The 27,944-nt window shown below is 45.3% G+C and overlaps 1 protein-coding gene across 4 annotated transcripts in view; it reads right to left on the reverse strand.

The window, feature by feature from the left end:
- The window catches only part of DISC1 (DISC1 scaffold protein), a 347,388-nt gene that overhangs the window by 185,762 nt on the left and 133,682 nt on the right, over positions 1-27,944 (reverse strand). For all 4 annotated transcript variants that reach the window (XM_067711093.1, XM_067711094.1, XM_067711096.1 and 1 more), the window contains exons 7-9: positions 24,336-24,390; positions 19,342-19,444; positions 5,576-5,764 (exon numbers count right to left, since the gene is read on the reverse strand). In XM_067711093.1, the coding sequence (XP_067567194.1) occupies positions 5,576-5,764; positions 19,342-19,444; positions 24,336-24,390 (347 nt within the window). The remainder of the gene's footprint in view (positions 1-5,575; positions 5,765-19,341; positions 19,445-24,335; positions 24,391-27,944) is intronic.

A 27,944-nucleotide genomic window follows, 5' to 3' on the forward strand; every position in this document is an offset into this window, starting at 1 on the left:
GGTTCTCCTGTGTCATACATCAAGCACCTGGGAAGCAGAAAGAATTTCATCCATCAAACCTCACACCGTGATGCTATACGTGCCAGGTGTGACGCGGGTGATGGGAACCAATAGAACGGAAACTAAACTGAGGCCTCCTATGAACTAATACAGGCTTTTTGCACTGCTGTGGGGATGCCTCCCAAAGGGATTATCACCATTGTTTAATAAAAGAGGAAGGAAGTTAATTACGAATTTCAAGCTTAGAAATTCACAGGCAAAAGTGGCTGAAGAGAAATAACCATACTCAGAGAGAGGCAAGAATAAACTAGAAAGAAGAAGACCTTGGAGAGAAACAAAAAATGCAAATGCATGTTTAACTGGGATCCTGATAACATAATTAATAAGATGAATCAAAGATAAATGATTAGAGATGTGAAGGCTCAGCTCACAGAAAAACCCGAGAAAAAAAAATTTTGTAATTTTAGAAAGAAGTTTCCCTTCAAAAGGTTCATATTATACATATATTCAATCTAAACAAACGAAAATTTCCACTCAGAGAGGCAGACACAATTAAGATATTTCCCATATAACAATCTAAGTTCCTTCACGTACAGAACCTGCAAGGGTCATCTGGTTCCCAAACAAATAGCTCGGGTCTCTTTTACCAAAAACCCTATCACGATTCTGGCCCAAAGACAGCCAAGTTGTCCACCAAGCAAATTTTAGTCAAAGCTCAGGGGAAGAAGAGACATTTGGTGTGTCTACAGAATGGGATCTCTAACCATCCCTTTAGGTTCTAGGGACCTAGGACCGGTGACGTCAGGTCACTGGAAGAGTCCATATTTAAACTCAGTTAGCCCAAGCCCTTCCTAATTCACTTCCACGGCATTATACGTTAACATAAGGTTTCTTAACGTTTGGAGGAACTTAGAAAGACTCCTTCAAAAATCTGCTGAGTAACTGGATCTCTGTGTGGAAAAAGTGTACAAAATCACAGATATGAAATCTGTGTACAGTTTCACAGTCTACCCATGATCTCCTGCTTTCATCCGCTAACTTTTTTTCTCAAAGGTGGCTGGTAACAGCCATGTGTGCTTTTGCATTTGCTATAAATCTATTCATGAGGACTTCCCATTACACTCTCAAAAACATCATCTTTAAGAATTTAACACCACTCCACATTCCTGAAAACTTCGGGCTTTAAGCTACTTTTGAGGAAAACAGACGACGCTTCACCTATCTTTTTTGCTCTGGCTTCTAGGAAGTTCACGATCACATCATATTCTCAACCAAAATAATTAACACTCATCATTAGCATTTTCTTGTCTCGACTTTTCCATTGTATCTGTTAATTTTGTTGTTTCCATCTTTGATATATACTTATATATATTCCAGGCCTCCATTTCTTCCCCCCCTCCAAAAATAAGGCAGATTTTATTCCCCTGTTCTCATTTTTCTTGAAAATTTTATCTAAATATAGCTAATAAATGTGGAAAGGGAGTGACTGCCTATATATGCAGAACCTGTAAGGCACACAATCTCTTAACCAAAAGCTTCTCCTTAAAGTGACTTATGAAAGATGTTTCACCAGTGGACTTAAGAGTTAAAAAAACGAATACCTCACTAAGGGGCATCATACTTCCTTTTATTAGCTATCAGGAGGCAGTCCAAAGATAAGGGCAGGATTGTGTGGGTGTGGCCTTTCTAACCTGAAGCAAAAGGTAGGTACTAGTCCCAAACCATAACTGAAAAGTTACGCCACTTCAACTTTATCACCCTTAAAAACTGTCCCTTGGGACTTCCCTGGCGGCCCAGTGGTTGGGACTTCGCCTTCCAACGCAGGGGGTTCGGGTTCGATCCCTGGTCCGGGAGCTAAGATCCCACATGCCTCTTGGCCAAAAAACCAGAACATAAAACAGAAGCAGTACGAATTCAATAAAGACATAAAAAAAAAAACAAACCTGCCCCTTACCTGCCTTCCACTTCCTCCTTGCTCACTGAAAGGCAAATAAGTGAGTTTAAGCTGGACACAGACAGCCATCACAGACAGCCCAGAAAAAAACAGCCTTTGACACCCACACTGAGAATCTCTTTACGCATTTCACAGACCCTACACAGATTCCTGACAGCTCACTGGGCCACAGGCCCCGCCAGATTTTTGAGCTACATCTGCAGTATCTTTTCTACTTGGGCAGCTCGCGTAAACTGGGAAAATTCATTAACATGCTAATGATACTCTATTTAAAATTCCAGCCCTGATTATTCTGTGATTAAATCTCTCCCCTTGACGTCTGCTTCCTTTATATCTGAGTTATAGTACGAAATCAACAATATTAATAAAGTACAATACACATTACCAACTTATCCACAAGGGATGGAAAAACAGTTATGTAAATCTCGGGGTTGTCTTTTTTTTCTGAAAAGCAGATGTAGCAAACTGTAAAAAAAGTTACTGATTTTTTTTCATCCCACTAGTTCTGTCTGCTGCCACCCCAATCTGAATATCCAACTCAAGCATCTTCCATGAAAGACAATCAAACTTATCACTGCTCTCATTAAATTGGAAAATGAATTTTAAACTTTTTTTTTTTTTTAAAAGAAGATCCAAGGTCTGGGTCTGTGATTCAAACTAAGGGAAGAAAGGACTAATGTTTCATTTTAACATCTGGCCCCAGTAAATGAACAAATATCTGTGGTCTATTTAACTATTTTTAATGACATCGTGCTGGGTACTGCCAACGACGCAAATGAAACCTAAAGACAGTGTTTTCACCTCGATGGACTTACAGTCAGGCCAGAGACACAGGATGTAATGACATGGTAAGTGATCAGCAGAGCAAGTTCATCTGTGATGAGGCATTACACATACTCTTCCCATCATTAAGAATCCTCTGAATGAGACAGACTGTGCCCTAAGACTGCAAATCTCCCCTCCCGCTATAGAAACAGAACCCTTGTACACACACACGGCTGGGTCAGCCAACTTGGAGCCAGTGTCACAGAGCCTGGGTCCCTGACCGTCAAGGAGTGACTTGTTCATCCCTGAATTGCCTTTTGCTCCCAAACGCTGCATTCTGCAATCACTGCTGGAAGTCAAAATCTGTTTTTGCGAACACCACACAGCGCTCATTTTTTGAATAGTCTTATTTTAAAACGTTTTATCTAAGATTAAAAAGAGTCAGCTCACGGTAATACACGCAGAAGCGCACTACGTCTTTGTATGTGCTCCATGTTTAAACTCGAGCACAGAGCTCCCTCCAGACTTTTAACTCTCAAAATGCAACAAATGAGAGAATATGGTCTCTGGTCTAGTCTGATTACTATCCATGGGTAAAAGCTTCATGTTACCAAGCAATTCTTTCTCTCTTTCTTGCTTTGTCTCTCACACTATCTCCAACCCAAGATTATTAATTTGGTTCACCCAAAGCCAAGTCACCTCAGATTGCTTAAAAATTAGCTTCGGCCTAAAGCAGAGGGAAAAGGGTAGCTGATCCAGCAAAATCCAAGTATGAAACATAAAGAACGCCTTCACCACAGTAATGAGCCATCTGCAATTTAGACTCATCCATGGTAACAATCTCGCGTTCCATTTGTTTATGTTTTATTCATCATTTTGAAAATACTTAGTCAAGTGACAATGATGAGATTCAAAAAATACTTTACAGCTCTTTTTTTTCAAAAAAGAGATATTAATGGCTTTCAAGAGCTCAACTGTTCAAATGAAAATATTGCTGCATCCTATTATACATAGGATGGATAAAAAAAGGTTCTACGGTATAGCACAGGGAACTATATTAAATATCCTGTGATAAACCATAATGGAAAAGAATATGAAAAAGAACATATATATATATATATATATGTATAACTGAGTCACTTTGCTGTACAGCAAAAATTAACACAACATTGTAAGTCAAGTATACTTCAATAAAAATTTTTTAAAAAAGAAAATATTGCTGAACTAAATTTGTCCAAACTGGTTCACATCTTTATTCTTAGATATAAATTTCCCATTTTGCACCAAAAGACTTGGGATGACAAGGTGAGACATTTCATAGTTATCATTTTTTATTATTTTAAAAACTTATAGCAAAAATTCATTTAAAATATACAAGGTTAGTCCTATAATAATGTAATAAACTGCACCGTCACATCTTAGAGGAATGTGTTGTCATTTCTCAGGACTATAGCTATATGTTAAGGCTCAAATGCAGTCTCTAGTTACATATTTGGCAAAAACAAAGCTTTGACCTACAAAAGTGAAAAAAAGATAAGGCGTTCTGAGTTGTTGAACCAACTTGAGGGTGTCCACGGCTAAGAAGACACGATAATGCTTGACCATCCCATCTTTCATTCAAATAACTGTGAAGAAACCTCTCTCTACAAAATTTAGTAAGTCTTTAAAACTAAATTTATTCATAGTGAAATGATACACCTATTTCCGCTAGCTGATTTCATATTTATTTATTTGGTTTTAAATACTAATCTTCATTTACTTCAATTTGTGGAATATTTTCAAATAGCCCTATTTCAAATCTGGCTAACTAAAATCTCTATTCTTTTCTTATTTCTTTTTAAACAAGCATACTTTGTAAATACAGTCCTTTATTTGTATATATGCCTTTCACTTTCCTAGTAAATACTTATTTAGGGAAATGATTTACTATGCATGAACTTTGCCTTCCAACAACCTCTGGTTCCCAGGGGACGTGCAAGGGTGTGTGTGCGCGCGCGCGCACACACACACACACAATCTCAGGATCTTGATAAATTACCTCACTTAATTTGTACCACTTAACCAGCCTATGAGATGGAAAATACTCTTCCCATTTTACTGATGAAGAAACAGGTTCCAGCATCTAACATACTTTAAATCTAAATTTTCTTCCTATGATTTCATTCTGTATATTAGAAATTGAATCATCAGAAATTCTTCACTGTGTGTGTGTTTTGGGTTTTTTTTTTAAGAAATAGGTTTGGCTTTATCAATTTGGACTGAACCAACATCTTCTGAAAGTATTCCTCAGAGTGAAGCCTCAAGGTGACCTCCTTTACAGTTAACAACGGGACAGGAAAAGACCACACGAATACTTTAACTCCCCCAACAAACAGATACTTTGGCCAAGACAGCACCAGTTATCTTCGGCATCATTCTTCCTGGGGAAAGCAGCTCTCAGAAAAGCCCACACAGAGAAGAGGCACTTCCTGGTCTTTTCTCAGTTTTCCCAGAGCCAGCCTGCTTTCATCTGCGACTGTGCAAACCAGAAGGCCGAGGCAAGGAACAAAAGGGAGATAATTGTCAAACAGAGAAAATTCTCAAGAACTGTGCCAAGGGGGAGATGGCTCTGAACGATCACAAGGCCATTAGCAAGTCCAGGGTAGAGGAGGGGGGAAAGACAGAAAATGAAAAGGCATCTCATGCGATAGCCAAACAAAAGCTGACAAGAAATTCTGCCGCATTGGCCGAGGCTCCTGCCAAAACTGTCCTCCAGGAAAAGGGCTGTGTGTCTCCAGGACACCCTTCCCAGTGACGCTCACATAAAGCAGTACAATAAATAGCACACAGACACGAGACACCCGTGTGACCACTCACCATAGGCAGTTCTCCCCTGGTCCAGTTCTCTCCTGAGGCTACTGTAATCTTCTTTAACACTTGCCAATTTCTGGACGTTCCTGGAACTCAGCACCAACAGTTTGTGGAGAAGTCCCTCCAGCCCTTCCCTCTCGGATGTTAATGATCTAATCTCCTCCGTGAGCTCCTTGGCTGTACAGAAATGGTTTCCTGCGGAAAAGGAGGGAAAACAAGCGTTGCCGCATCCCTACCTATGGAAGGTGCCGCGAGCGTGCACTAACGGTGTGGGGGAGGGGGGTGAACTTTGCAGCTACAGCCAGCTGCATTCACGTCTTCTGTGGAGGAATCTGGAAACACACTGACTGTCCTCCTTAAGCGGAAAAAACCACCAGTCCCTTTAGCAACTTATTATATTCTGTTTTAGGGGGGTGCATTGGCTAATTCACGTCCTTCTGAAACATGACGACACAAAAATATCACAGTGAAACCCAGGGCAGCCACATGGCATCATTCCATACAAACGTCCAAACGTCAAAGAGGTGAAAGATTCCAGTAGGGTGGAAAGGGACCGGGCCTTGGAGTCAAACTAGACCTAAATTCAAATCCCGGTTACACAAACTGCATGACCTTGAGCAAAGAAATCAGCATATGGGATTTCAGGGCAAACTTCTTATAAAATATGATTGTGCATTACAGGTGGCTACAAGAATAAATGTGAAATTCTGTAAAGCTCTGAGCATTGAATTTATTAGCAGGGTTGCAAGAATCAAGGTCAATATACAGAAATCAATTGTATTTCTAAGTATCAGCAGCAAATTATTGGAAGGTGAATTTTTTTTAATATCATGTATAAGATATTTTAAAACTCAAAACACTTAGGGGTAAATTTAAAGAAATATGTGCAAAACCTCTACACAGAAAACCATTTTAAAACTTCTGAGAGAAACTAAAGGAGACTTAAATAATTAGAAAGATATACGGTATACACACACATTGGAAAACTGAATACTGTTAAGGTTTTCATTTTCCTCAAAATGACCTATTGATTCAATACAATTCTAATCAAAACCTCATGTGGGTCTTTTGTAGAAACTGACAAGCTTATTCTAAAATGGTAAAAGAAAATGCAAAGGCCTAGCTAAAGCAAAACAATCCTTAAAAGGGAGAACAGAGTTAGAGGACATTTGCTACTTGATTTCAAACTAACACTGAAGCTACAGTAAATGCAGACAGAATGGCACTGGTGTACAAACAGACAAACAGATCAATGGAAGAGAACAGACAGTTCAGAAGTAGACCCACCCTCACACAGTTAAGTAATTTCCAACCAAAGTGCCCAAGCAAGTCAATGAGGAAAACAAAAGACTTTCAACAGATGGTACAGGAACAACTAGCTACCTATATGGGGGAAACATTAACCTTGATACATACCTCAAATCATACACAGAATTTAATTAGAGATGGATCACAGACCTAAACGTACAAGTGAAAACTATAAAGCTTCTAGAAGAACATATAGGAGAATATCTTTCTAACTTTGGAGTCAGAAAAACTTTAGATAAGACACAGAATATACTAATTACAAGAGAAAAAATGAATAAATGGGCTTCATCAAAATTATAAACATCTACTCCTCAAAAAATACCATTAAGAAAATGAATAGGCAAGCCACAGACTGGGAGACAATATTTACAATGCATACATCTGATGAAGGACTTGAGTCCTGCAACTCAACAGTTAAAACACAAATAGCCCTATTGAAAAGTAGGCAAATGACACCACAGGCACATTACAAAGATATATAACTGGGGCCGAAAAGCGTATGAAAAATGTTGATGATCATTAGTTGCCAGAAAAATGCACATTAAAGCCGTAGGGATTCCACTACAAAACCATTCAAGTGGCTCAGATTAACTGGACTGAAACTGCCTGGTTGACAAGCACGAGGAGTTACCAGAACTCTCCCGTGTGACGGGAGCATGAAATGTACAAGCACTTTGAGACAGGTTCTGTCCATTTCTCATAAAGTTAACATACACCTATCCTTTGATTCAACAATTCCACTGCTAGGTATTTACCCAAGAGAAATTGTTGCAGGAAGAGGGACCCCTTCCAGGGCCCGAGAGCGGGCTCTTCTCTAACACTCAGAAATGAATTGTCCGAGGAGACACACGTGCTGACAAAGCAAGAGACCTTATTGGGAAGCGGCGCCCGGGCGCAGAGCAGCGGCGCAAGGGAACCCAGGAGGACTGCTCTGCCACGTGGCTCGCAGTCTCGGGCTTTATGGTGATGCGGTTAGTTTCCGGGTTGTCTCTGGTCCATCATCTTGATTGGCCCACATCTGGTCTGACTCGGGGTCCTTCCTCGTGACGCACGCATCTCTCAGCCAAGATGGATACCGGCACAAAGGGTTCTGGGAGGTTGGCGGGACATATGGGCTGGTGTCTCCTCCCTCCTTTTGGCCCCTCCCGAATTCTTCTGGTTAGTTTTCAACGGCAGTCCCTTATCGGGAACTCCTACTGTGAGAAAACTCACAGTATTATTATCGTGCCTGGCCAAGACAGGCAGTTTCGGTCAACAGTTCCCTAATAAAAATGAAACATGCAATCAACAAATACTTGACTCAAATGTTCACAGTTGCTTTACTCATTGTCCCAAACTGGAAACAACCTAAATGTCCATCTAGAGGAGAAGGTAGAAACAGTGGTACGTCGGAACTACCCAGCAAGGAAAAGGCACAAACTCTACATACACGCAGTGACGTGGGAGTATCTCAAGAAAAAGACACAAAAGAAGGCATACGACGGGATTCCGTTGATATTAACTTCTGGAACAGGCAAAACTAATCCATGGTAGAAGACGTCAGAACAGAGGCCATCTGGGCAAAGGGAGATGATGACTGGGAACAGGTACAAGCGTGATGTTTCTGGGGTGATGATAACACAGGTGTCAAAGTTCATGGAACTGTACCCTTAACATCTGTGCATTTCACTGAATGTAAATCATACCTCAATAAAAAAGGAAAACTGTATTAGGGAATATTTAAGTATGAAAATGATACCATAATTAATAAACATATCACATTAATAAGCACTCCATAAACAACAGTTATTGTTATCAGAGGGCTCCACTATATTTCCTAAGAGTTTATTATAACCATAATCATGATAACAGCTACTAACTTTCTCTCCTTCAAATCTCACCACAACCCTTGGTGATAATACACTCTATGTTATCTATTCCAAGATGCACTTTGTTTTTTACATTTTAACATCTCTGAAACGGATGTGTCTTACAATTACTGTTATCTAGGAGGTGGTCTGGATGAAGTTGCTATTACGTGATTGTCATTCTTGGTGGCCTGACTGAGCATCTATATCCCCCTGCTGTTTCAATGTACAAACCATTTAAGGACACTTTGAGTCCTGTTACCTTCTGTTGAAATGGATTTGTAAGATTAGGAAAGCACCAGCATTTAAAACTTGAAGAATGGTGTTAGCAGCTTGGCAGAAAATCCTACAGAAAACAGTAGTTCGTTCTTGGAGAAAAAGAAAAAAAGTTGCATCACCAGTCGCCTCACTGATGCAGAGGATGATACTGTGTGGAGAAACAGGAGGCTTGACTTGAGTCGAACTGTGTTTTAGGCCAGACTAAGCATGACACATCTTAGGGAAACCTTAATCCATTCATTTTCCTTTTTAAAAGAGTGATATGTGATTTTTTCAAAAGCTTAACTACATCTAAAAGAGCTATTTCAATAAGTATAAAATAAAAACTCTAAGCCACAGAAAGCACTGTATCATTGTTTAATTGACAGCAATGTTTCCTTCTTAGTAGTATATAAAATAATGGCTCATTTTATGGTCACTAAAATACACATTGTTATCTCTACGGTGGAGAAAACTGAAATCTAGAGAATTACATATCTTGCTGAAGCTTCCATAGCAATAAAAGGCAGGGCAACTTTCCAACTCAAACATAGCTCCAAAACCCCTCCTCTTAAGTATTAAACTGTGCTGTTTATTTCTTTATTCTTATTATTTCATAAGGCAGATTTCAATACGGTATCAGTGTGGGAAAGGTTACACAATTTTGTCCCACTTTAAGGGCATTCTGCACACCCAGCCCATGCCATTTCTGTTACTGAAATCCATAGTTTCAGATTCCATGATTGCATAAATATCTTTTGAGACTATTTACTGTCTCTCACTATGTGGGCACATACGGAAAGGGACAAGGCACTGGCCCTTCTCTCCAGGAAGTTACATTGAATAAAGGGGATAAGATGTACAGTAAAAAAAAAAATAGGCAAATATGCTCTAGGAGGGCTCAGAGAAGAGTGATCATTCCAGAAGGGGAGACAGAGGCAGGTTCACCAGCAACGAACGTAAGGTTCCCAAAAGGCGAAACGGGAACCTTGTTAAGCAAAGGGCATTGTCTTGCGGGGGGTGGTGCTAGCAGAAGAGAGGCACGTGACCAAAGACGGGCCAAGACGTTGACAAGAGGGCTCCAAATGCTAATGGGTTTGGACCCATTTAGGAGAAACGAAGTCCTGATAAGGAGAGCAGACTGGATGCCACAAACTTTGAGCTGTCAATGGACACACAATGGAAACGTTTCTGGATCCGCGATTTCTACGTGAACAATGACCGGTGGGGGCCGTTGCGAGTGGAGCCCCCTATGAAGGGCCACAGAGAAGCCGTGGGGAGACCGCGGGAGGAGCCCGCAGCCCCAGAAGTGTGACGGCCTCTGGACAGAACTGCGTGAGCACCCGCGTGGCCTTCAAGTTCCCTTCTCGGCCTGGGCTGAGGGAGCTCCCACCTTTCTGCTGGGCCATATTTTCAAGCCAGAGGGTTAGCAACATGGTGGGGTGAGCACCGAGACTGCCCCAGAGACACCAGGCAGGAGATGCCAAGTGTGCAACTTCCTCTTGAGAACAATTCAGAGAGAAAAGACCTCCCAAAACAAACAGGAAGACACTCCAGAGACGGAGTGAGTGCCAGCATGGAAGGTTTCCTGGAAATACATCCTCAGGCCCTCCTGCGACTCATCACCGGCTCTAGAGGCCAGAGCCTTCCTAAAACATGAGAGAGATCACTCATTAGGGTCCTTGATCCGCAGGGGTGTGGCTTGGGAAACGCAGCGTGCTGTGCACGTTTCCCATACACAGAATGAGCGTGAATTCCCAGAGAGACAGATAATATCAAAAGCCGTGCCGCGATAAATGCTACGCTGTCCTCGGTTAATATTTCATAAGCATTTTGGCCTCAGATCCAAGCCCATGGGGCGAATCTTGCCTGACGCAGCCCTCCCCGACTGCTGCAACTGACCAGAGCTCCGTGATGAAAACTGAGAAAAGGAAACGCTGATCCCTGTAGGAAGTCCCATCAGTGACCCGGGGACCCCAATCTCCATCACCCTGATGCGTCTTCCCTAAAGCCAAGGGGGAATCTGTGTACGGATGCACATCCACCTTTGCATCGAGCTGCGCATATGCCTGCCTGCTCTGCGGCAAGCGAACCGCACTTGGGCCCTCATGTAGGTTTTCTAGAGCACCTGTCAAAATATTTTATGCTACAAGTAACACAATTAAAACCCTCTGGGTGCCTGCCAAAGCTGAAACTGATTTTACTCAACCTGCTGTTTCTAAGTACATCCTCAGTGTCTCTGAATTTTAAATCGTTACCCTCCTCTACTTCATGCTATCTGGGGGTTATTTTTTGAAATCATTATCTGAGTCTCATTTTATAGATGACAGGGCTCTTGTGAATTCTCATTTAGTCTTCCCAACAATCCAGGAAGGAGGTCTTGTAATGACTGCCCTTGGTTTCCAGTTGAAGAAACTGAGACCCAGAGAGTGACCTTCGTAAGGTCACAATGTTTCGGAGTTCTACGATCACACATGAGATTACTGAACTTGAACTTGGTTCTTCCAACCTCATGTTAGGTGCTTATTCCATCAAATACATCTCAGTAAGGGACTTGGTCAAAACACGGCCACGAGTCATCCATAAAGGGAGGGAGAACAGAGATGGCTGAGGTTAAATCCTGTGCTCAGACGGGCTGTCTCACCCAGTCAGTCCACGGGCCTCACTATTACCTTCACGGGGGGACGTGCCCACGCACGGTACTCGCTGGGCCACAGACATTTCCATCTGTGACGATCCTCCTAAAGTTATCCTCTTCTACCTACCCGAATTTGAGCTATACTTCTTTTCGAGGGAAAAAGAAATAAAGCCAGTGTTGAACATCATCAAACCCCCAAATCATAGAGTGCTACACCTCTTCTCTGGCCTGACACCAGATCTTTCGAGGAATTCCAAGCTCAAGTCCACACCCGCTGGTTGGGCAGGACCACACCCTCTGCCTTCCAAGCCTCACGCTCAGCGATGTCAAGGCCACGATCACCAACCAACTGCTCCCCGAACCCCCTCTGCACGGAAGCTCCTTTGGCTGGAATTTGCCATTTTCCACTCGTTTTGTTTCTTTCTTCCAGTTACCATGATTTCCTGAGATACCGAAAAGCATTTTCTGTGAGCAGAGCCCCGGTTTTGCACATCAAACATTTTAGAAATGGTCACATTTGATAGAGAAGACAAGGGGAAGAGAACGCCGGAAGACAAGGGGAAGAGAACGCCGGAAGACGAGGGGAAGAGAACGCCGGAAGACGAGGGGAAGAGAACGCCGGAAGACGAGGGGAAGAGAACGCCGGAAGACAAGGGGAAGAGAACGCCGGAAGACAAGGGGAAGAGAACGCCGGAAGACAAGGGGAAGAGAACGCTGGAACACGGCATTTTACATGAAACACAGACTGCTTCAAATAGCTTGAGAAAGCGCGGTGCCTGGCGAGAGACAAAATATACAAACAGACGATGGTCACATCATAAATAGAACAGAAGCCCAGCCTGCAGCAGCCTGCCCGGGAAACCCACCCCTGTGTACAGTGACCAGCCCAGGAGGCCAGCTTGTAGGACGTCAGATGCCATCTCTAGTCACAATCCAGGAAGCTGAACAATAACTTCTGTAACAACCAGAGTAAGTCAAATATGCTCCCCTTACCAGTCACATTGGACGCTCTAGTTAACCCACCCCCAGCTTCTCCAGGCCAACAGCCTCCAATCACACGTGGAACCTTCCTCTGTTCCACCACGAAGCTTTCCCTCTCCTCTGCCTGCCTCAGAGTCTCTGCTGAAACACAAGCGCTGGTGGCTGCCTGCCTTGCTATGGTAAGCTCTGAACAATACCCTTTCCTTCTTCTCACGTGGTGGGTCTCTATTTCCACCCTGGATAAACATCATCTTTGAAAAATCTTTACCGAGCCGATCAGCTCCCCCAGCCATTGATCTAAACCATGAACTTTTTTAGAGAGAAGGAAACATTTTGCACTTATCTAGAAAATCTCGTGTTATTTCTAAGAATGTTCCTATTTCCCTCCAAATCATAAACTAAGAAAAAGAAGAATTCAGGTAATTCCCTAGTGGTCCAGTGGTTAGGACTCCAGGCTTCCATTACAGGGGGCACGGGTTCCATCCCTGGTCGGGGAACTGAGATCCTGCGTGCTGCAGGGCGCAGGCAAAAAAGAAAAAAAGAGAGAAAGATTTCAGGCTGCCGTTTAGACACATTTGTCTCTAACTAATGCATTTTAAGTAGAGATCATTTTTATTCTCTATAAAGGAAAAGTCAAATCAGATAGAACCATCTTTAAAAAACAAATGGCTTGGAATACCAGAGATATCTGGATATGCTATTTAAGAATAAATGGTTATTGGAACTGTTTGTTCTTTGGAAACAGACAATCGGAGGCAGATGAGAAGGAAAATACACCACAAACGGAGGGGAGATCCTGAGGTGTGGAAACAACAGATTCTGGGGATCAGAAATCAACAAATGAGGGTTCCATTTTTTCAAACAATTACTCTCATCGACTGTCTCCTGAGCGCCAGACATTAGGCAAAGCCCAGGAAAAAATAACAGCAAAGGTAACTCAACATGTGGACCAGAACAATAAGGGGGCTGCTTCAACAGGGAAAGGATGGAGCCGGAAACTCACGCAGGATGTCAATATAAGCAAAGCTTCAGAGCCCGCGCATCAGAGAGCTGGGCCTTGATGCTGGGGTTGGGGAAATGGTCAGAGCACAGCCGGCCCCGTGCAAGATGACCATGGGACACCAGTCAGGTTACAGAGCATGACGGAAGCAGAGCCCAGTGACAGGACCCGGAGCCCAAGACGGAAGGCCGGGGACAGCCGGGAAGGATGCCTGTTGCGGAGACACGGACGTGGGTTCCCGCCACTGAAACATCTTCTGTTTCTGGGAAGAGAAGGAGGGTAAGGAGGCCACAGCTGTGAAAGGAAGGAACGGCAGGCAGAGAGGGAACGGAGCTAAGCTCAAGACAGGAGTGCTCATCGCCAGAGGTCAAAGGCTGGGCAAGGCCCGGTTCTAGAAAAGGAGATAGGCCATTGACATCCTGACCACAGAGCCTGAGGCAGGCACACCCATCACACCCTCCTTGGGGCACCGAGACCACCCCCTCGCTCTCCCCGCAGCAGCCTCTGCCCAGCCTAGGGAGAGGCCAACGCAGTCAAGCTTCACGTGAAGCGGGCAGTTTGGGCAGCACAGCCTCACGGAGCCCTGGTCTGGGCGGTTCCCTTTGGTGAAGCACCCTCCTGAGATCTTTGCTCTCACGTGCTGTCCAGCCCGCCAGTCGACAAGGTGGGCCTGAGGCTGCCTCTTGCGGAGAATGGCCTCTCGAGCTCCAGCCAGAAAAGCCTCAGTGAGGCCCGGGGGCCCGAGGCCTGAAGTGGGCAGTCAGACCAGACCTGCTCCGGGCCTCAGGGAGATGCCCCGAGCCCAGGAGCTTGGGATCCAGCCATGACATTGACCGGGCCTCCAGGGCTAAGGTTAATTTCCGGGCCTGGGGAGGGGACCAGCAGGGCTCTGGGCTTCTGAACTCAGTGCTGGAAACCAAAGGGACAAACTGAAGGCTGGCCATCAACGAGCAGCCCCGCCTAGTTCAGCGGGCAGGAGGCTGTGCAGGCCTTTGGGGCCGAAGCCACTTTGCAAGAAGGGACGTAGGTGCCACCACAAGCCCTTCCGCTGCAGGTACACGAGCCAGTCACCTCCTGACGAAACCTCCTCCTGCTTGGACGCTAGTTAAGCATCTGTTGCCTCTGCACACGGAGCTCACACACATTAACTCCCCAGGTATCGGTGTACTGGTGCGCCATATTAGTCTAGTTCACCCCCCCATCTAATTCTTACAGCGCGCTACGGTAAGAGTGTGACTGTTATCCTCCTTCTATAGATGAAGAAGCAAGATTTTAAAAGATGAAATAATTGGCCCAAGGGCACCCAGCCAAGTGCCGATTAAGCTGGGCTTGAACACAGACCTCTCAGATTCCGAAGCCAAAGCTTCTATCTGCTACGCAGGGTGGCCTCTGCTCTCAAGAAGCAAGAGATCCGTCAGCCCCGGTCAGCTCCCCATTCTAAGCCACTACGCACAGACGTGGGGGGATGACCTTCTCTAGGATGGACTTGACAACAGTACCTACCTGTCCACAGGGATGAAAGATGGGTGTGTGCTTTCAACCAAGCTATTCTCTGCCAGACATCACACGAGTTAAGGCAGAGACAGAGAAGGGAAAGAAAAGAGAGGAATAAGATACAGTTTAGTCAAGAGTTGCGTAGGTGAATGAAGCCCGGGAAGAAATCTAGGTTCCTTGGAGTTTTGAAAGCCACGGGAGCGGCAGTGAAGAAGAAGGCTGAGTTCCGTGGAGAATCCACTGTGTATCGTGAAATAAAATCTAGATGATGGTTGCGTTTGATGTATTACCGTGGTCTCTGTTCTTATCTCATGTGACCTACACTTAAAAAGACATGATAAGCTTTCTAGGTTTTCTTAACGTATATGAAACCACATTCAATGGGCTATATTAATGCCACCACAGCTCTTCTAAGCATCTGTAGAAGAGTTCATACACTAGCCTTCTTTTCTCCCGTTTTCAATGATAGCATCTTAGTTAAGTCAGTGAGTTCCAGCCCCAGACATTCCCACCTCTATCCCACCGTGTACCCCACTGCAGACCGGGCTTCCTAAAGTCTGGCTTTGATCATGTCCTTGCCTTGCTTAAAAATAAATTATCGCTGCTCCTAGATACGTCTACCCTTAGCCTGCTGTACAGAGCCCTGGACAGCCAGGTCCTAACCAATGATGACTAGTTTATTCCTACCACAGTACTGACCCTACACCGGAGTCAATCTCAACAGCTCTTCCCACTCCGAACACAGCCATGTTTTTCCACCACATCCAGTCCAGGCATATCTCGCTCCACGCTACTGCATAATTCTTATGAAGGAAGGGTTCTTGTCCTGTCCACTGCTGCACCCTCAGTACCTACAGCCAGGCCTGGCACTCAGGTGCCTGAAGCCATTACCTGTGGCTGAAAACCTGTCCACGTCTTTAGTTCACGGGCTCCTACGGGCTCTTAAGTCACCGTGGCACACTGTAAAACATGGCCCCCAAACTCTCTGCACCCCTCCCACCGACAGCTGTCCCCTGTGTCCCTTCCTCTTGAACCAGGGCCCCAGGACTGCTCCAGCAATAAAATCAAATGGCTGCTGTGATGGTTTTAAAATGTGCCCATCAGATTCTTCAACGCTCCTCCCTTGGGGTGGCATCTGTCTCCCCTCCCCTTGAGTGTGGGCTGGACTTAGCAATTCCCTTCTAGTCGCTAAAGCAGAGATGACTGTGCGAGTTTGGAAACTAAGGTCCAACAGGCACTGTGTCTTCTGTCCTGTTTGCTTTCACTCTCAGATCACTTGCTCTGGGGGAAATCAGTGACCGTGTCATAAGCGCCCTACGGCGTGGCCCACGTGGCAACGAACCAAGACCGTCTGCCGACAGCCAAGTGAATGAGCTTGGAAGCAGATGTTTCAGGCCCCATCAAGCCTTCAGAGCACTTCAGCCCCACCCCGTATCTGGACAGCAACCTCGCGAGAGATCCTGAGCTAGGATCACCCAGCTAAACTGCTTCCAGATTCCTAACTCTCAGAAACCGTGGGATATGATAAATGGTTGTTGTTCAAGCTACAAAGTTTTGGGGTAATTCATCACCTATTAATAGAGACGCATGCCAGTTTCTGAGTCCAGGCCTTAAGAAATAAGAAACTTCCATGTCGTATCTCTTGGGACACTCACTGTTAGAACCCGGCAGCCACGTTGTGATGAAGCCAAGCTGGCGATAGCGAGGTTACCAATAGACGTGGTAGAACCAACGTGGAAGAACCAACAGACAGGTAGACAGACCAGCCTGCTAGTCCCAGGAGTCCTGGAAGGGGACCCTCCAGCCCCAGCTGCCACCCCCTAGCTGACCCTCCCACCCCCTGCCCAAAGAGCAGGTTCACGAGCAAAATAAGTGACTGGTGACGTTTTAAGCCACTAAGTCTTGAAGTAGACATTATGCAGCAATCACTAACGAGGACAGATGTTGGCAACTGAAAGGAGAACGCGGCTGCTACAAATCCTACAACCTGAGGCGCTGACTTTGGGACCGGGTGGCAGGCCTCAGTGAAGCCTGAAAGGAAAGTAAGAGAAGTATTACTGGAAGCCAGAGGAAAAGGGACCCCTATAAGATAGTGACAGAAAGTCTGGTAACATTACCAGCGAGGCAATATAGAAAACAATTCCTAGTGAAGTTAACCATAGGGCCAAAGAGATTTCCAGGCAGGATACAGAAGTGGCTTCTGGTCGCTGCCTGTGATCAGGTGCAAGAAAAGGGAGATGAGTTAGAGCACATACATTTAAATACAAAGGAGCCAGGACTTCATATTTAAAATAAAAATAAAGTTTGAAACAAAACTGTTTCTTATTCCCCGTCTCTGCAGAGAGCAGATGATTCTCAAATGAAGAAAAGACCTCAGTCCATAGATCAAATCCAGGATGAGAGCTCTAGAAACTTTCAAACAGATGAAAGGCCCTCTAAGAACCTAAGGGTATCCCATTAGATCCTCTCCATTCAATAGGGCTTCTGAGAATCTCAACAGCACTGTCCCAGCACCTACACAGAGAATCCAAAATAGGCCTCACTTGGAGAGGTTTGTGGTCGTGGCTTTTGTCTAGTGGAGTGAGGGTCCAAAACATCAGCACCACCAGCACCCTAAGGGAGGTACCTTCTCCCTCCTCGGGCCTTCCCTGCTGTGGAGCATAGCTCGAGAGGAAACAGAAATCGCATTACGTGTGGAAGCTAACGATGATCAGCCTGCCGCTAGCCCAACCCATGCGGCAGCCCGTTGACTGAAAGTCCTGTTCTCCAAGGGGCTCAAGAGTGACCAGGAAATAGGGGGGTCGGGAAGTGAGTTCCCACCCCAGTTAACTCCCTCATCCGATGAGGCCTCACCAATTTCCCAGCTGATCTAAGAGCTACACAGAAAACCCAGGCCCCGTATGCAACATACCATGCTAAGAATTTTCCCTGGGATCCTAACAGGAAATCATGCACATGTGAGAGCGGGTTCCCCTTCTGCTCCAATGATGCATCTCCGCCCTTGGGCTTAACACAGACACATCCACCTGTATTCCCGGGAAAGATACATTGATTAAGAAAGGCAAAAACCCTAACTCAGAAGCAAGGCTGCGTTCAGTCTTCTTTTTCCCTCTTAGCAAGTGGGGCTGTAATTTCAAGTACATGGCACGTGAAGCTGTTAACAGCCAAGTCCCACAGTCACATGCGCGTGTTCTGCGGGTTGTAAATAACACGCGTGACTACGCCGGGCACCAAACTGCTCGTTAGCTGCCGACATTCGTTGTTTAATGATCTGAAAAGCAGAAGCTGCCGATTACTGTATTCCTTCTTAAAATGCCACTTAAAACCCACACGTGTAATTATTATACCTTTTCATTAAATTTTTATGCTTCTTCCGAAGCTGATGAGCTATGGATTCATTCAACCTATACAACTCAGAATCCTTGGAGGCCGTCATTACATAACTGGGTTAAGAATCCATCTCTCACACCTGGACTCTAGCCTCCCATCTATCACCCCTTAGCTGATGGAGTGAACTTCACCAGAGGACACACCCCAGGGCCTCAATCTCCCCCTCTGTTCCTCAGCATTGCAGGATCTCTCCCTCCTACTTGATAGAGCTGATGTGAAAATAAAATAAAATAACCGATGCAGAGGAATGTTCAAAAACACTGTTCAGGTGATGGAGTAAGATCCTATTTTCAGAGGCTTGTGTCTTCAGCCGACCGATTAATGGGAAAAGACATCCCTTAGTAACTACCGGCTTAAGGAAGGAGAATAATCCACTGAGTACCCTCCACGAATCTATAATCTGTGACCAGATTGTTACGCTGAGTACCTCAGTTTATCTCCTCTTACCACTCCTTCCGCAGAGGAAGGGGCTGATCACACCCGATAACCCTCACTGAGCTTCTCCAGATACACCTGAAGCTGTAGAAACATCGGCTAGAATTGCATGGCATCCAGAGTACCTAGTCTCTAAACTCTTAAAGCAACAGGAACTGCAAGTCCAGACTACGGCACCTACACGAGTAACTATTTTATATGACGTGTGCATGTGTATTTTTAGGAGTCTCATCCCTCCCTTATAGGGAAAAGCACGCTGCCCATCTATCCCATGGGTTGTAGTGAAACTCCCCAGAAAGGCTGTGAGCTGTTGAGAACGACATCAGTTACAGGGAGAATGTTAATCCAAGACAAGATACGGACGCGGCGGTTGTCATCACTCGCTCCAACTGCCTCCCATGGTCCCTCTGCCCCCAGGTACCTGAGATGGCAAGCGCTTTGGCTTCAAGCAACGCCGGCAGTTGGGTTTCAATATCGTTAACTTTCTTCCTCAGGGCACTGCAGAGTCTTTCGCTCATACACACCTAGAGGGAGAGAGACAGCCATGAGTCATCATGTATTTACGTAGAAGTCAGAGGGCAACAGAGCGCCAGACAGATTCCTGAGTTTATGAGTAATAAAGGGGGTGATAAAGAGTAACTGGGGACCTCCCTGGTGGCACAGTGGTTAAGAATCTGCCTGCCAATGCAGGGGACATGGGTTCGAGCCCTGGTCCGGAAAAATCCCACATGCCACGGAGCAACGAAGCCCACAAGCCACAACTACTGAGCCCACATGCCACAACTACTGAAGCCCATGCGCCTAGAGCCCATGCTCCACAACAAGAGAAGCCACCGCAATGAGAAGCCCGCGCACCACAACGAAGAGTAGCCCCCGCTCGCCACAACTAGAGAAAGCCCGCCCGCAGCAACGAAGACCCAACACAGCCATAAATAAATAAATTTATATTTAAAAAAAAGAGTAACCGCAGGAGAGTTCTTAAAAAGCAAGCAATGCATAAAGGAAGGAAGGAAGGATGGAAGAAGGGAAGGGAGGGAGGAAGGGCTAAATAAAGCAGGCACTGGCATATTCCCAGCATAGATCCTACAGCTCTCACACACCTGAACACAAAACTGAGAGGCCCTCACACAGCAGAGCACAACCACAAACTAAAAGAACTCAAGCCCTCTGCCTGCTCCCTCCCAGGGCCTCTGCGTTCTTACTCCTTCCTTCTGAGTGGCTCAGCTTGTCCCTGGTGACTCAGTTCACTCACAGCCCTCAGGGCTCTGCCCTGGGAAGAAGGGCCTTGCCGGCTACCCACAAAAAAACAGCAAGCCCTCGGCCCTCCCTCCCCTTCCACCTGCCCCCTGCTGGATGTTTATCCGTAGCGCTCTCTCCAGCCGACACACTGTCTTCCCTTGTTTTTTGGTTGCCTTTCTGGGTAGGATACGTGCTATGGGAGCAGGGATTTTGATCTGTGTCTAGCACGTAGTAGGCAGGCAAAAATGGTACACAGATGTTACAATCAAGGGCAGAGCGTTCCCAGTCGACGTTGTCTGATAATACTCGAGGGCAGCTACTTGCTGGGACGTCAGATTTGCAAAAAGAGACAAGTAGATCTCAAGGAGGTTTGCAGGTTTTATCATTTCACTTCCTACATGTTTCTTGTTTTTTAAAAAAAAAACCAAAAATCTTAAATCTCAGTTTCTTTTTCTCAGTTTCTTTTTAGGTCATTTTGTATCTGTTCGAAGCTAAACTATCACAATGTTTTTCTTTTATTTAAAGCAGAAACCTCATATTCAATTGCTATCTATACTCAGGTTAATGAGCTACCAAAAAAAACCTCCAGTGCAACAAAAGCACAGAGCACAGTTGAGTAACAATGAACACATACGTGGAGACATTTGGGGGGGAGCCCACAAAGGACGTTACCTAGAAGCATCCCTCTTTTCTTGCTAACAACCTTAAATTCCATTCCGACACCAAAATTAACCCAGTTGGGTTCACAGAGCCCAGAGAAAATGTAAAACGTCATCTCCCCAGAAGTTTCCAGATCTTGCTAGATACCATCAACTTGAAATCCTTTGTGTACCGCAGACTGAAATGGAGATTGTTTCTAGAAGCAACGCAGACCTCACCCCCCCCGCCTAAAGTGTGACACCATTTCCCCCATGGCCTTCAACATGTTCTTTCCCATTAAGCGGCTGTAATTTCCCACATCTCTTTATAAAACTTACTTGCTGGGTGAAGGAGACGGCGTGGAGGCCTCTACCCCAAAGCTCGTACCAGGAGAGCTGGGCAACCATCACCCAAGGCCATTCATCTGGAGACCCCCTCTCAACAGTCCTGAGGTTTGTCAGGGTGTGTCAGGACACCCGCCCCGGCACCAAGTCTCACGGGCTCAAGGCCAGGGACGGGCACGGCCCCTTCCATTGGTCTAAGCCTGTCACCAGAAGTCCCAGGACATTTCTGTGAGCTCCATAACACCAGCCACAATTGTGCCTCATCCAAGTCCGTCCAGTATTTCTGGGTTCAGCTCGCAGCCTCTCTTAATCATAACTGGGTCCGTTTCTCTTTTGTTAAGCAATCTGTCACTATTCATATGAAACCACCTCTAAATCTTCTTATTAAATTGCAATGTACATTCTTTCAGGCACGGCTGGATGTAATCTAATATCTACCAACCTCCGGATACCCCATTTATTTCCAATGCTTTCTTCCATCTCATTTATCCCCTAATTACCTTTGGTTTGGGGAACCCGTAAGAGTTGAAAAAATGTAATGAGTGGAAGGCAGGTGCCAGCTCTCTTTGAGGAAGGATTTGAAAGAATATCAGATTACTCTGTCTAAGTCACTGAAGAAAGAAAACTGGGCCAAACTGCGACTTTTACCTCAAGGTCACCAGTCCAGAGGGGAGAGAGAGTTGTTGCGTGTGACTGGGCAGTTTTGTTCTAATTCTCTGTAGACTAACATATGCCCCCCCATACACACACGCATTCATGTATGTGCACGTGTACACACCCACCTATATACACACACGCGCGTGCGCACGTGTGCCCCAGAAAATCTGCATCTCCTTTCTAATTCCAAATTAAATTAGACCCTGAGGAACTCATTATCAAATGGAGCTTTTAAGTTTACACTTTAAGATCTTAGGCATGCATTCCTTAATTTTATGGAAAAGCAAGGGAATTGTAAGTTTTTGTAAACGTATTAGAGAAAGGGTGCGAACGAAACAAACCACTTCTGGCATCTGAGCCACAGTAGCTGGAGATGATCGACAAATCCCAAGGTCGTGTGCATATGCCTACGGGTGTGTGTACACAATATAAAATGTCATAGAAAGCACACACAGATAAACACCATCTGTGTTACATATTATGCACACCTGCACCCTCACTGCTGGGATAGAGACTCATTTGTGTTACACACACACAGTAGGGTCTGATGCTCAGTAAACCCAAACCCAAGAGTCCTTCCACATATGAATACTACACAGAAATTAGGACACACCTGATAAATGGCACAGTTTACAGCAGGAAATTCAGGAGGACACCGCCACCACCGCCCCCATCCCAGAAGCTTTGGTCTCGCCTCACCTCCCCACTGGCTCCACCTCGAGGTCACAGTGGCAGCTAGGGCACGAATGCCAGTGGGCGACATCACCGTCACTTATAAGGCAGAAATTCAGGCCTGCTCTCCAGCATCCCCTCCTGCCTCGTATAATAAAACTGGTGGGGCTTCCCTGGTGGCGCAGTGGTTAAGAATCCGCCTGCCGACGCAGGGGACACGGGTTCGAGCCCTGGTCTGGGAAGATCCCACATGCCGTGGAGCAACTAAGCCCACGAGCCACAACTACTGAGCCCGCGTGCCACAACTACTGAAGCCCACGCGCCTAGAGCCCGTGCTCCGCAACAAGAGAAGCCACCGCAATGAGAAGCCCGCGCACTGCAACGAAGAGTAGCCCCCATGCGCTGCAACTAGAGAAAGCCCACACGCAGCAATGAAGACCCAACACAGCCAAAAATAAAATAAATTAAAAAAAAAAAGTTTAAACAAAACTGGTGAACCAAGCCAGTCGTCCTTGACCTGCAGCTGGGCAGGGGGCAAGGTCTCAGCCGCGCTCAGCCTGGGAGCCTGAGACAAAGCCCTTTCCCGAGTTCTGCCTGCGGATTCAGGTCCCCGCACGGCCTTGAGTCTCGTCCTGCCCTTCCTCTCTGGGTAAGCACCCCTGGGCGGTTCTCTGGTTCTCCAGGAAGGCAGGGCGGGCTTCAAGCATTCCGCGGTTCCAGGGCCCAACGCAGTCCAACTAACTGGCAAGACAGTCCTCACAGGAAGCTCTCCTTCCATGCAGGGCAGAACTGCCCATCAAACTGCTGCTGTGTGATTTTCAGCAAAATCATTTAATGTTTTTTTCAGAAACAAATTAGACACAAACACTGGGAAAAGGACCAGAGCCGCTGTGGACATTTTTGCCAACAACACATCCCCCATCTCGGCTCAGCCAGGGTTTCCAAGACCCCAGAAGGTCTTCCTGCTCTGTTCCCCGGGGAACCGAGAACAAGAAAAGCTTCCTTCCAGGCCAGCAGACTCTTGTCTGCTTTGCTCTCCGCTCAGAAACCTGTTCTTTTCACATTTCAACTATCTTATAACCGCCCTGGTTCCCAAACCTAACACAAATCATTAATGATTAAGACCTAGCTCTCAGCCTCACCTCTACTAATAAGTCACAGGGTAATTGATCCTACTTCACAGTTTGGCAATAAGTGGGGTGGGGTCTAAGTATCTCTGCAAGGAAGGGTTTTGTTTTGCAAACTGTGGTTTTCCTAACTAACCAGACACAGACTATTTAAGTGAATTGACGACGTGCTCCCAGGGAATAACGAAGGAGGCCTCTATCACTACACAAACCAAGGTCTGAAATGAAGTAGATAGCAGATAAAACAGGCAAAATGATTTTGAAGTCCATTTAACTTTGAAAAACAAAAGATAATCATCCACTATACCACTTCCCGTCTGTTTGTGAGAAACCTGAACCCTGCCCTTCCCGAAGGAAATGTAATTAACTGCTCAGTTCACTCCCATCCTGGAAGCCTTTCAAGCAAAGGCATTCGACTGCACTGCACGGTAGCAATCACCTTCCCTTCCCCAACACTGCAGCTCCTGCTGAAGCAAAGGCCAAAGCCGTCAGTCCCCAGGGCCCGCAGTCAGGCCCTCCACCATGGGGGCAGCCAGTCCCCAGGGACCGCAGTCAGGCCCTCCACCACGGGACCAGCCCTCGGCCCTGGCTCTCTTGGCTGGCTCATCGCTCGGGCCTGTAGAATGGCTTTGCCAAGTCTGTATTTTGTCCAGAGCGCAGGTGTTCTGTGACATGAAATTAAGTCGAAAGGAAACTTCAGAGACTCCTTTAGAAAGTGGGCATGGAAAGGTACTTACCTTAGCAGTGATCTCCTTAAGTGACAAGTTGAGGGATTTTATCCTTTCCTGGAGGCTAGAAGAATTAGAAAGAGGACATTGGTCTTCTTGGTAACAGTTCAGTCCCACCACATGTAGGAACACTGAGAAACAGTGAACCTTGCATCAGCCTAATGGCTGAAGAAGTACAGTAGCAAAGACAATGCCAAATTGGTTCCATTTGACTGTAATTAATAGGTTACTAAGAAGCAGATTTTTCCCTCCCTAATTATTCTCTACTTAGGCTGGTATTAAAATCTGTTATCGTTTCTATAGTGCACTTCTACTGACAGAATGAACAACCCAGACGTGCTCCTGGCAGCAAAGGATTAAATTCCATTCCTACAACTACCTTCCAAGAAGGATGGTCTACGCAGGGTACTGTTTCACAGGCAGGTAATCCAGGATTATCTATTTGGGTTTACTGTGCAATTCAACCAATATGTTTTCCCCTGCTTCTTTTTTCTCCTTAGCACTATGCATCTTCACATATTTATTTACTCATGGAATTTCTCTCTTCCCCCTTTGGAATAAGAGCTCCACAATTGCGGCAACTGCCCACATCCCCTTGTGTCCGCTCCTGTATCCTCAGCGCTTAAAATAATTCCTGGAGCTTATAGATGGGCGCTCAGTCAACATCTGCAGAGTGAACGAATGAACAAATGAATGAATGAAACTAACACTCAGACTTTATTCCCAGCGTTGTTCTCTAAAGGAGAAGAAGTATACGCGATCATCTATAACATAAGCTAGATGGAAAAGTTACGATAAGGGGAATAGAAACCCAATACTAGAATCAAACTGCTACATTAGAACTGTCACAGGCGGCATACAGTCCCCAAGTGAGCAATAGGACAATAACTTGTGTAGCGATTTAGAAAACTAGGGGATCGACGGGAAAGCTCCCTGGAAGAGGTGGAAAGTGAACTGGGCCTCAAAGGTAAAGGAGGGAGAGGGAAATTTCAGGAAGAGGAATCCAACTGGCCAGAGGTTCACAAGGGTGAATTGTGAGAGATAAAGGTAAAAAGGGGAGTGATGGGGGCAGGGACAGGAACAGGAGGTCTACCTGCATCTATGATGTTTGTTTATTTAGGAAAATAAGTGGGGAAAATGCTAGTATTTGTTTAATCTCCATGGTAGGTAAATGAGTATCTGTCATATTTTTCAAAGTGTCTGGGATATTTACAACTCAAATAATTTTTAAAGGAATGTAAAGGACTATCCATCGTCAGTATTGAATGAAGGCTAAGGAGTTCTGAGCTTCAGCCCACAGCCAATGGGAAGTCATACCATTTCTGAGCAGGAGAGCAATAGGAAAGAAACGGGGGTTTGTTCTGGAAAAGTAATGGCATTTTGATCAGCGAAATGCTGTACACCTGAAACGAACACACTAAATCAACTATACTTCAATTTTAAAAGTAAATTAATTTAAAAAATAATAATGATAGTATCTTATAAATAGGCTTTCCCAGGCACACACAAAGACTGGCTCATGTGTCAATAATTAAGACAAAATTAATGGCAACGTTGTTCCAAGCAACAATGTGAGAAGGGATTCAGAGGAAGAAACACTGAGTGCGACAAACCAGGCAGGCACCTTGAGCAAAACTTGTGAGGTCTAAGGGCTGCACAGAGTGACAGAAGTCAACAAGGAAAGGAAAAGCAGTGAGGGCATCTGATCTAGAGCTCTGCACTCATCCATTCCTTCACAAACGCATTAACTCTCCCCTTATCTATAGGGCACCTTCTAAGTTAGAAACTTGGAGCATAAAGACAAGGCTCTTGCCCTCAACTCCTCAATGCTGCTAGATGGGAGGCCCCCTTCAAAAAAAAAGTTACAAGTACGAGAAGGGAAGTGGTCACTTAGTTAACCTGTGAGCTGCAAAAGGGGAAGGTCAGGTTTTCTGGGGTCTTGCGGGGTGTCAGAAAAAGCTCCTATGCAGGGGTTGCAAAGTATCGGAGCTAGGTTGCCAATTTACTGATTGCTGCCAATTTCTTCAACTCTAAGAACTGGTTTTGAATGTCATCACCTCCACCAATCTGTGATTTCTGAGCACAGGCAAGCTCATTTCATTTGCAAATGCCCTGAAACTGGTGCAGGTACATGCTAAGCAAAGTCATCCCCACTTTAGACCTACATTCAGCAGAGGAGGGTGTCCCAGGGCAGCTGAGGTCAGCCCAGATGACAAACCGCAGGGCACATGGCAGCAGATTTTTCTGAATTCAGGAGTCGCGGTATGATGAAAATCAGTGTGATCGATGGGAACAGTGGGATCCCGCCTGGAGAATTCTAGACACTGGCTGCGTGGAGACTGGGTCTTTTGAAGGGAGGTAGGTCTGAAGGGCAGGCTAACGTCTAGAGCGGGGAGCTGAGCAAGACGCTGGAACTGCTGGGGAGAGATGGGCAAAGGATACCCGAGATGGGCCCCTACTGATTCTAGTGGCAGCACCACTCTGCGCTGGTGCTGTCAGGTCTCCAAACTTGGGCAGAGATGCACAGCCTCTGTCAGGCTCATGGGAGTTCATTCAACTAACGCCTTCTCAATCAACGGTTTTCCACAAAATTGATCCTATATTTAATAGTATCTTTTTTTTAATGTGGAATCTAAAAAAAAAAAGATACAAATGAACTTATTTACAAACCAGCAACAGACTCACAGACATAGAAAACAAACTTGTGGTTACCAAAGGGGAAAGTTGGGGGAGAGATAAATTAGCAATTTGGGATTAACACATAAACACGACTATATATAAAATAGATAAACAGCAAGAACCTACTGCATAGCACAGGGAACTCTACTCAGTATCTTGTAATAACCTACATGGGAAAAGGGTTTGAAACAGAATGTATTGATATATACGTATAACTGAATCACTCTGCTGTACACCTGAAACTAACACAACATTGTAAATCAGCTATACTTCAATAAAAAATCAATTAATTTAAAATAATAAGAATAATAGCATCTATAAATAGGCTCTCCCAGCCTCACACATAGAGACACGTGGAGAAGACGGTCATTTACGAGCCAAAGAGAGACGCCTGGAGCCGATCCTTCCCTCACGGCCTCGGAAGGAACCAACATTGCCCACGCTTTGATCTTGGACTTCCAGCCTCCAGAACTGTGTTTAAGCTCCACAGTCTGTGGTCCTCGTCATGGCAGCCCTAGCAAACTAATACATGTGGGATTTTCCATTTTCAATAATACGGTTAATCACATGTGTTATTAAGATTCTACACGCTGGTGCTCCAGGGTCCAAAGAAAAAAAGTATACACTGTGTGGCAGCCACCGGACGACAGGAGACAAGATGCCTCTTCTGTTTGCTTCAGACTAACAGACGGTTTCATTTTCAACCCACCCAAGTGGGAGACTGAGACCCCTCCAACCATAGAGTGTAAATATTCTTGTCTTATAGTGCAGGCGCTAAAGACTACACAGGTGGCTATAGGAAAGTTGTATGTGAGAATGTCTTTGAGTTTTTAAAAAAATGATTATGGGGCCATTGGGTTAGTACAGAAGCTCACAAATGCCTTAGCTTCAGGTTAGGTGTGCAAAGGGGCTCCCATAAATCCTCCTGCAATATCACAA

Source organism: Pseudorca crassidens, chromosome 16, assembly GCF_039906515.1.
Source record: "Pseudorca crassidens isolate mPseCra1 chromosome 16, mPseCra1.hap1, whole genome shotgun sequence".
Taxonomy (NCBI): domain Eukaryota; kingdom Metazoa; phylum Chordata; class Mammalia; order Artiodactyla; family Delphinidae; genus Pseudorca; species Pseudorca crassidens.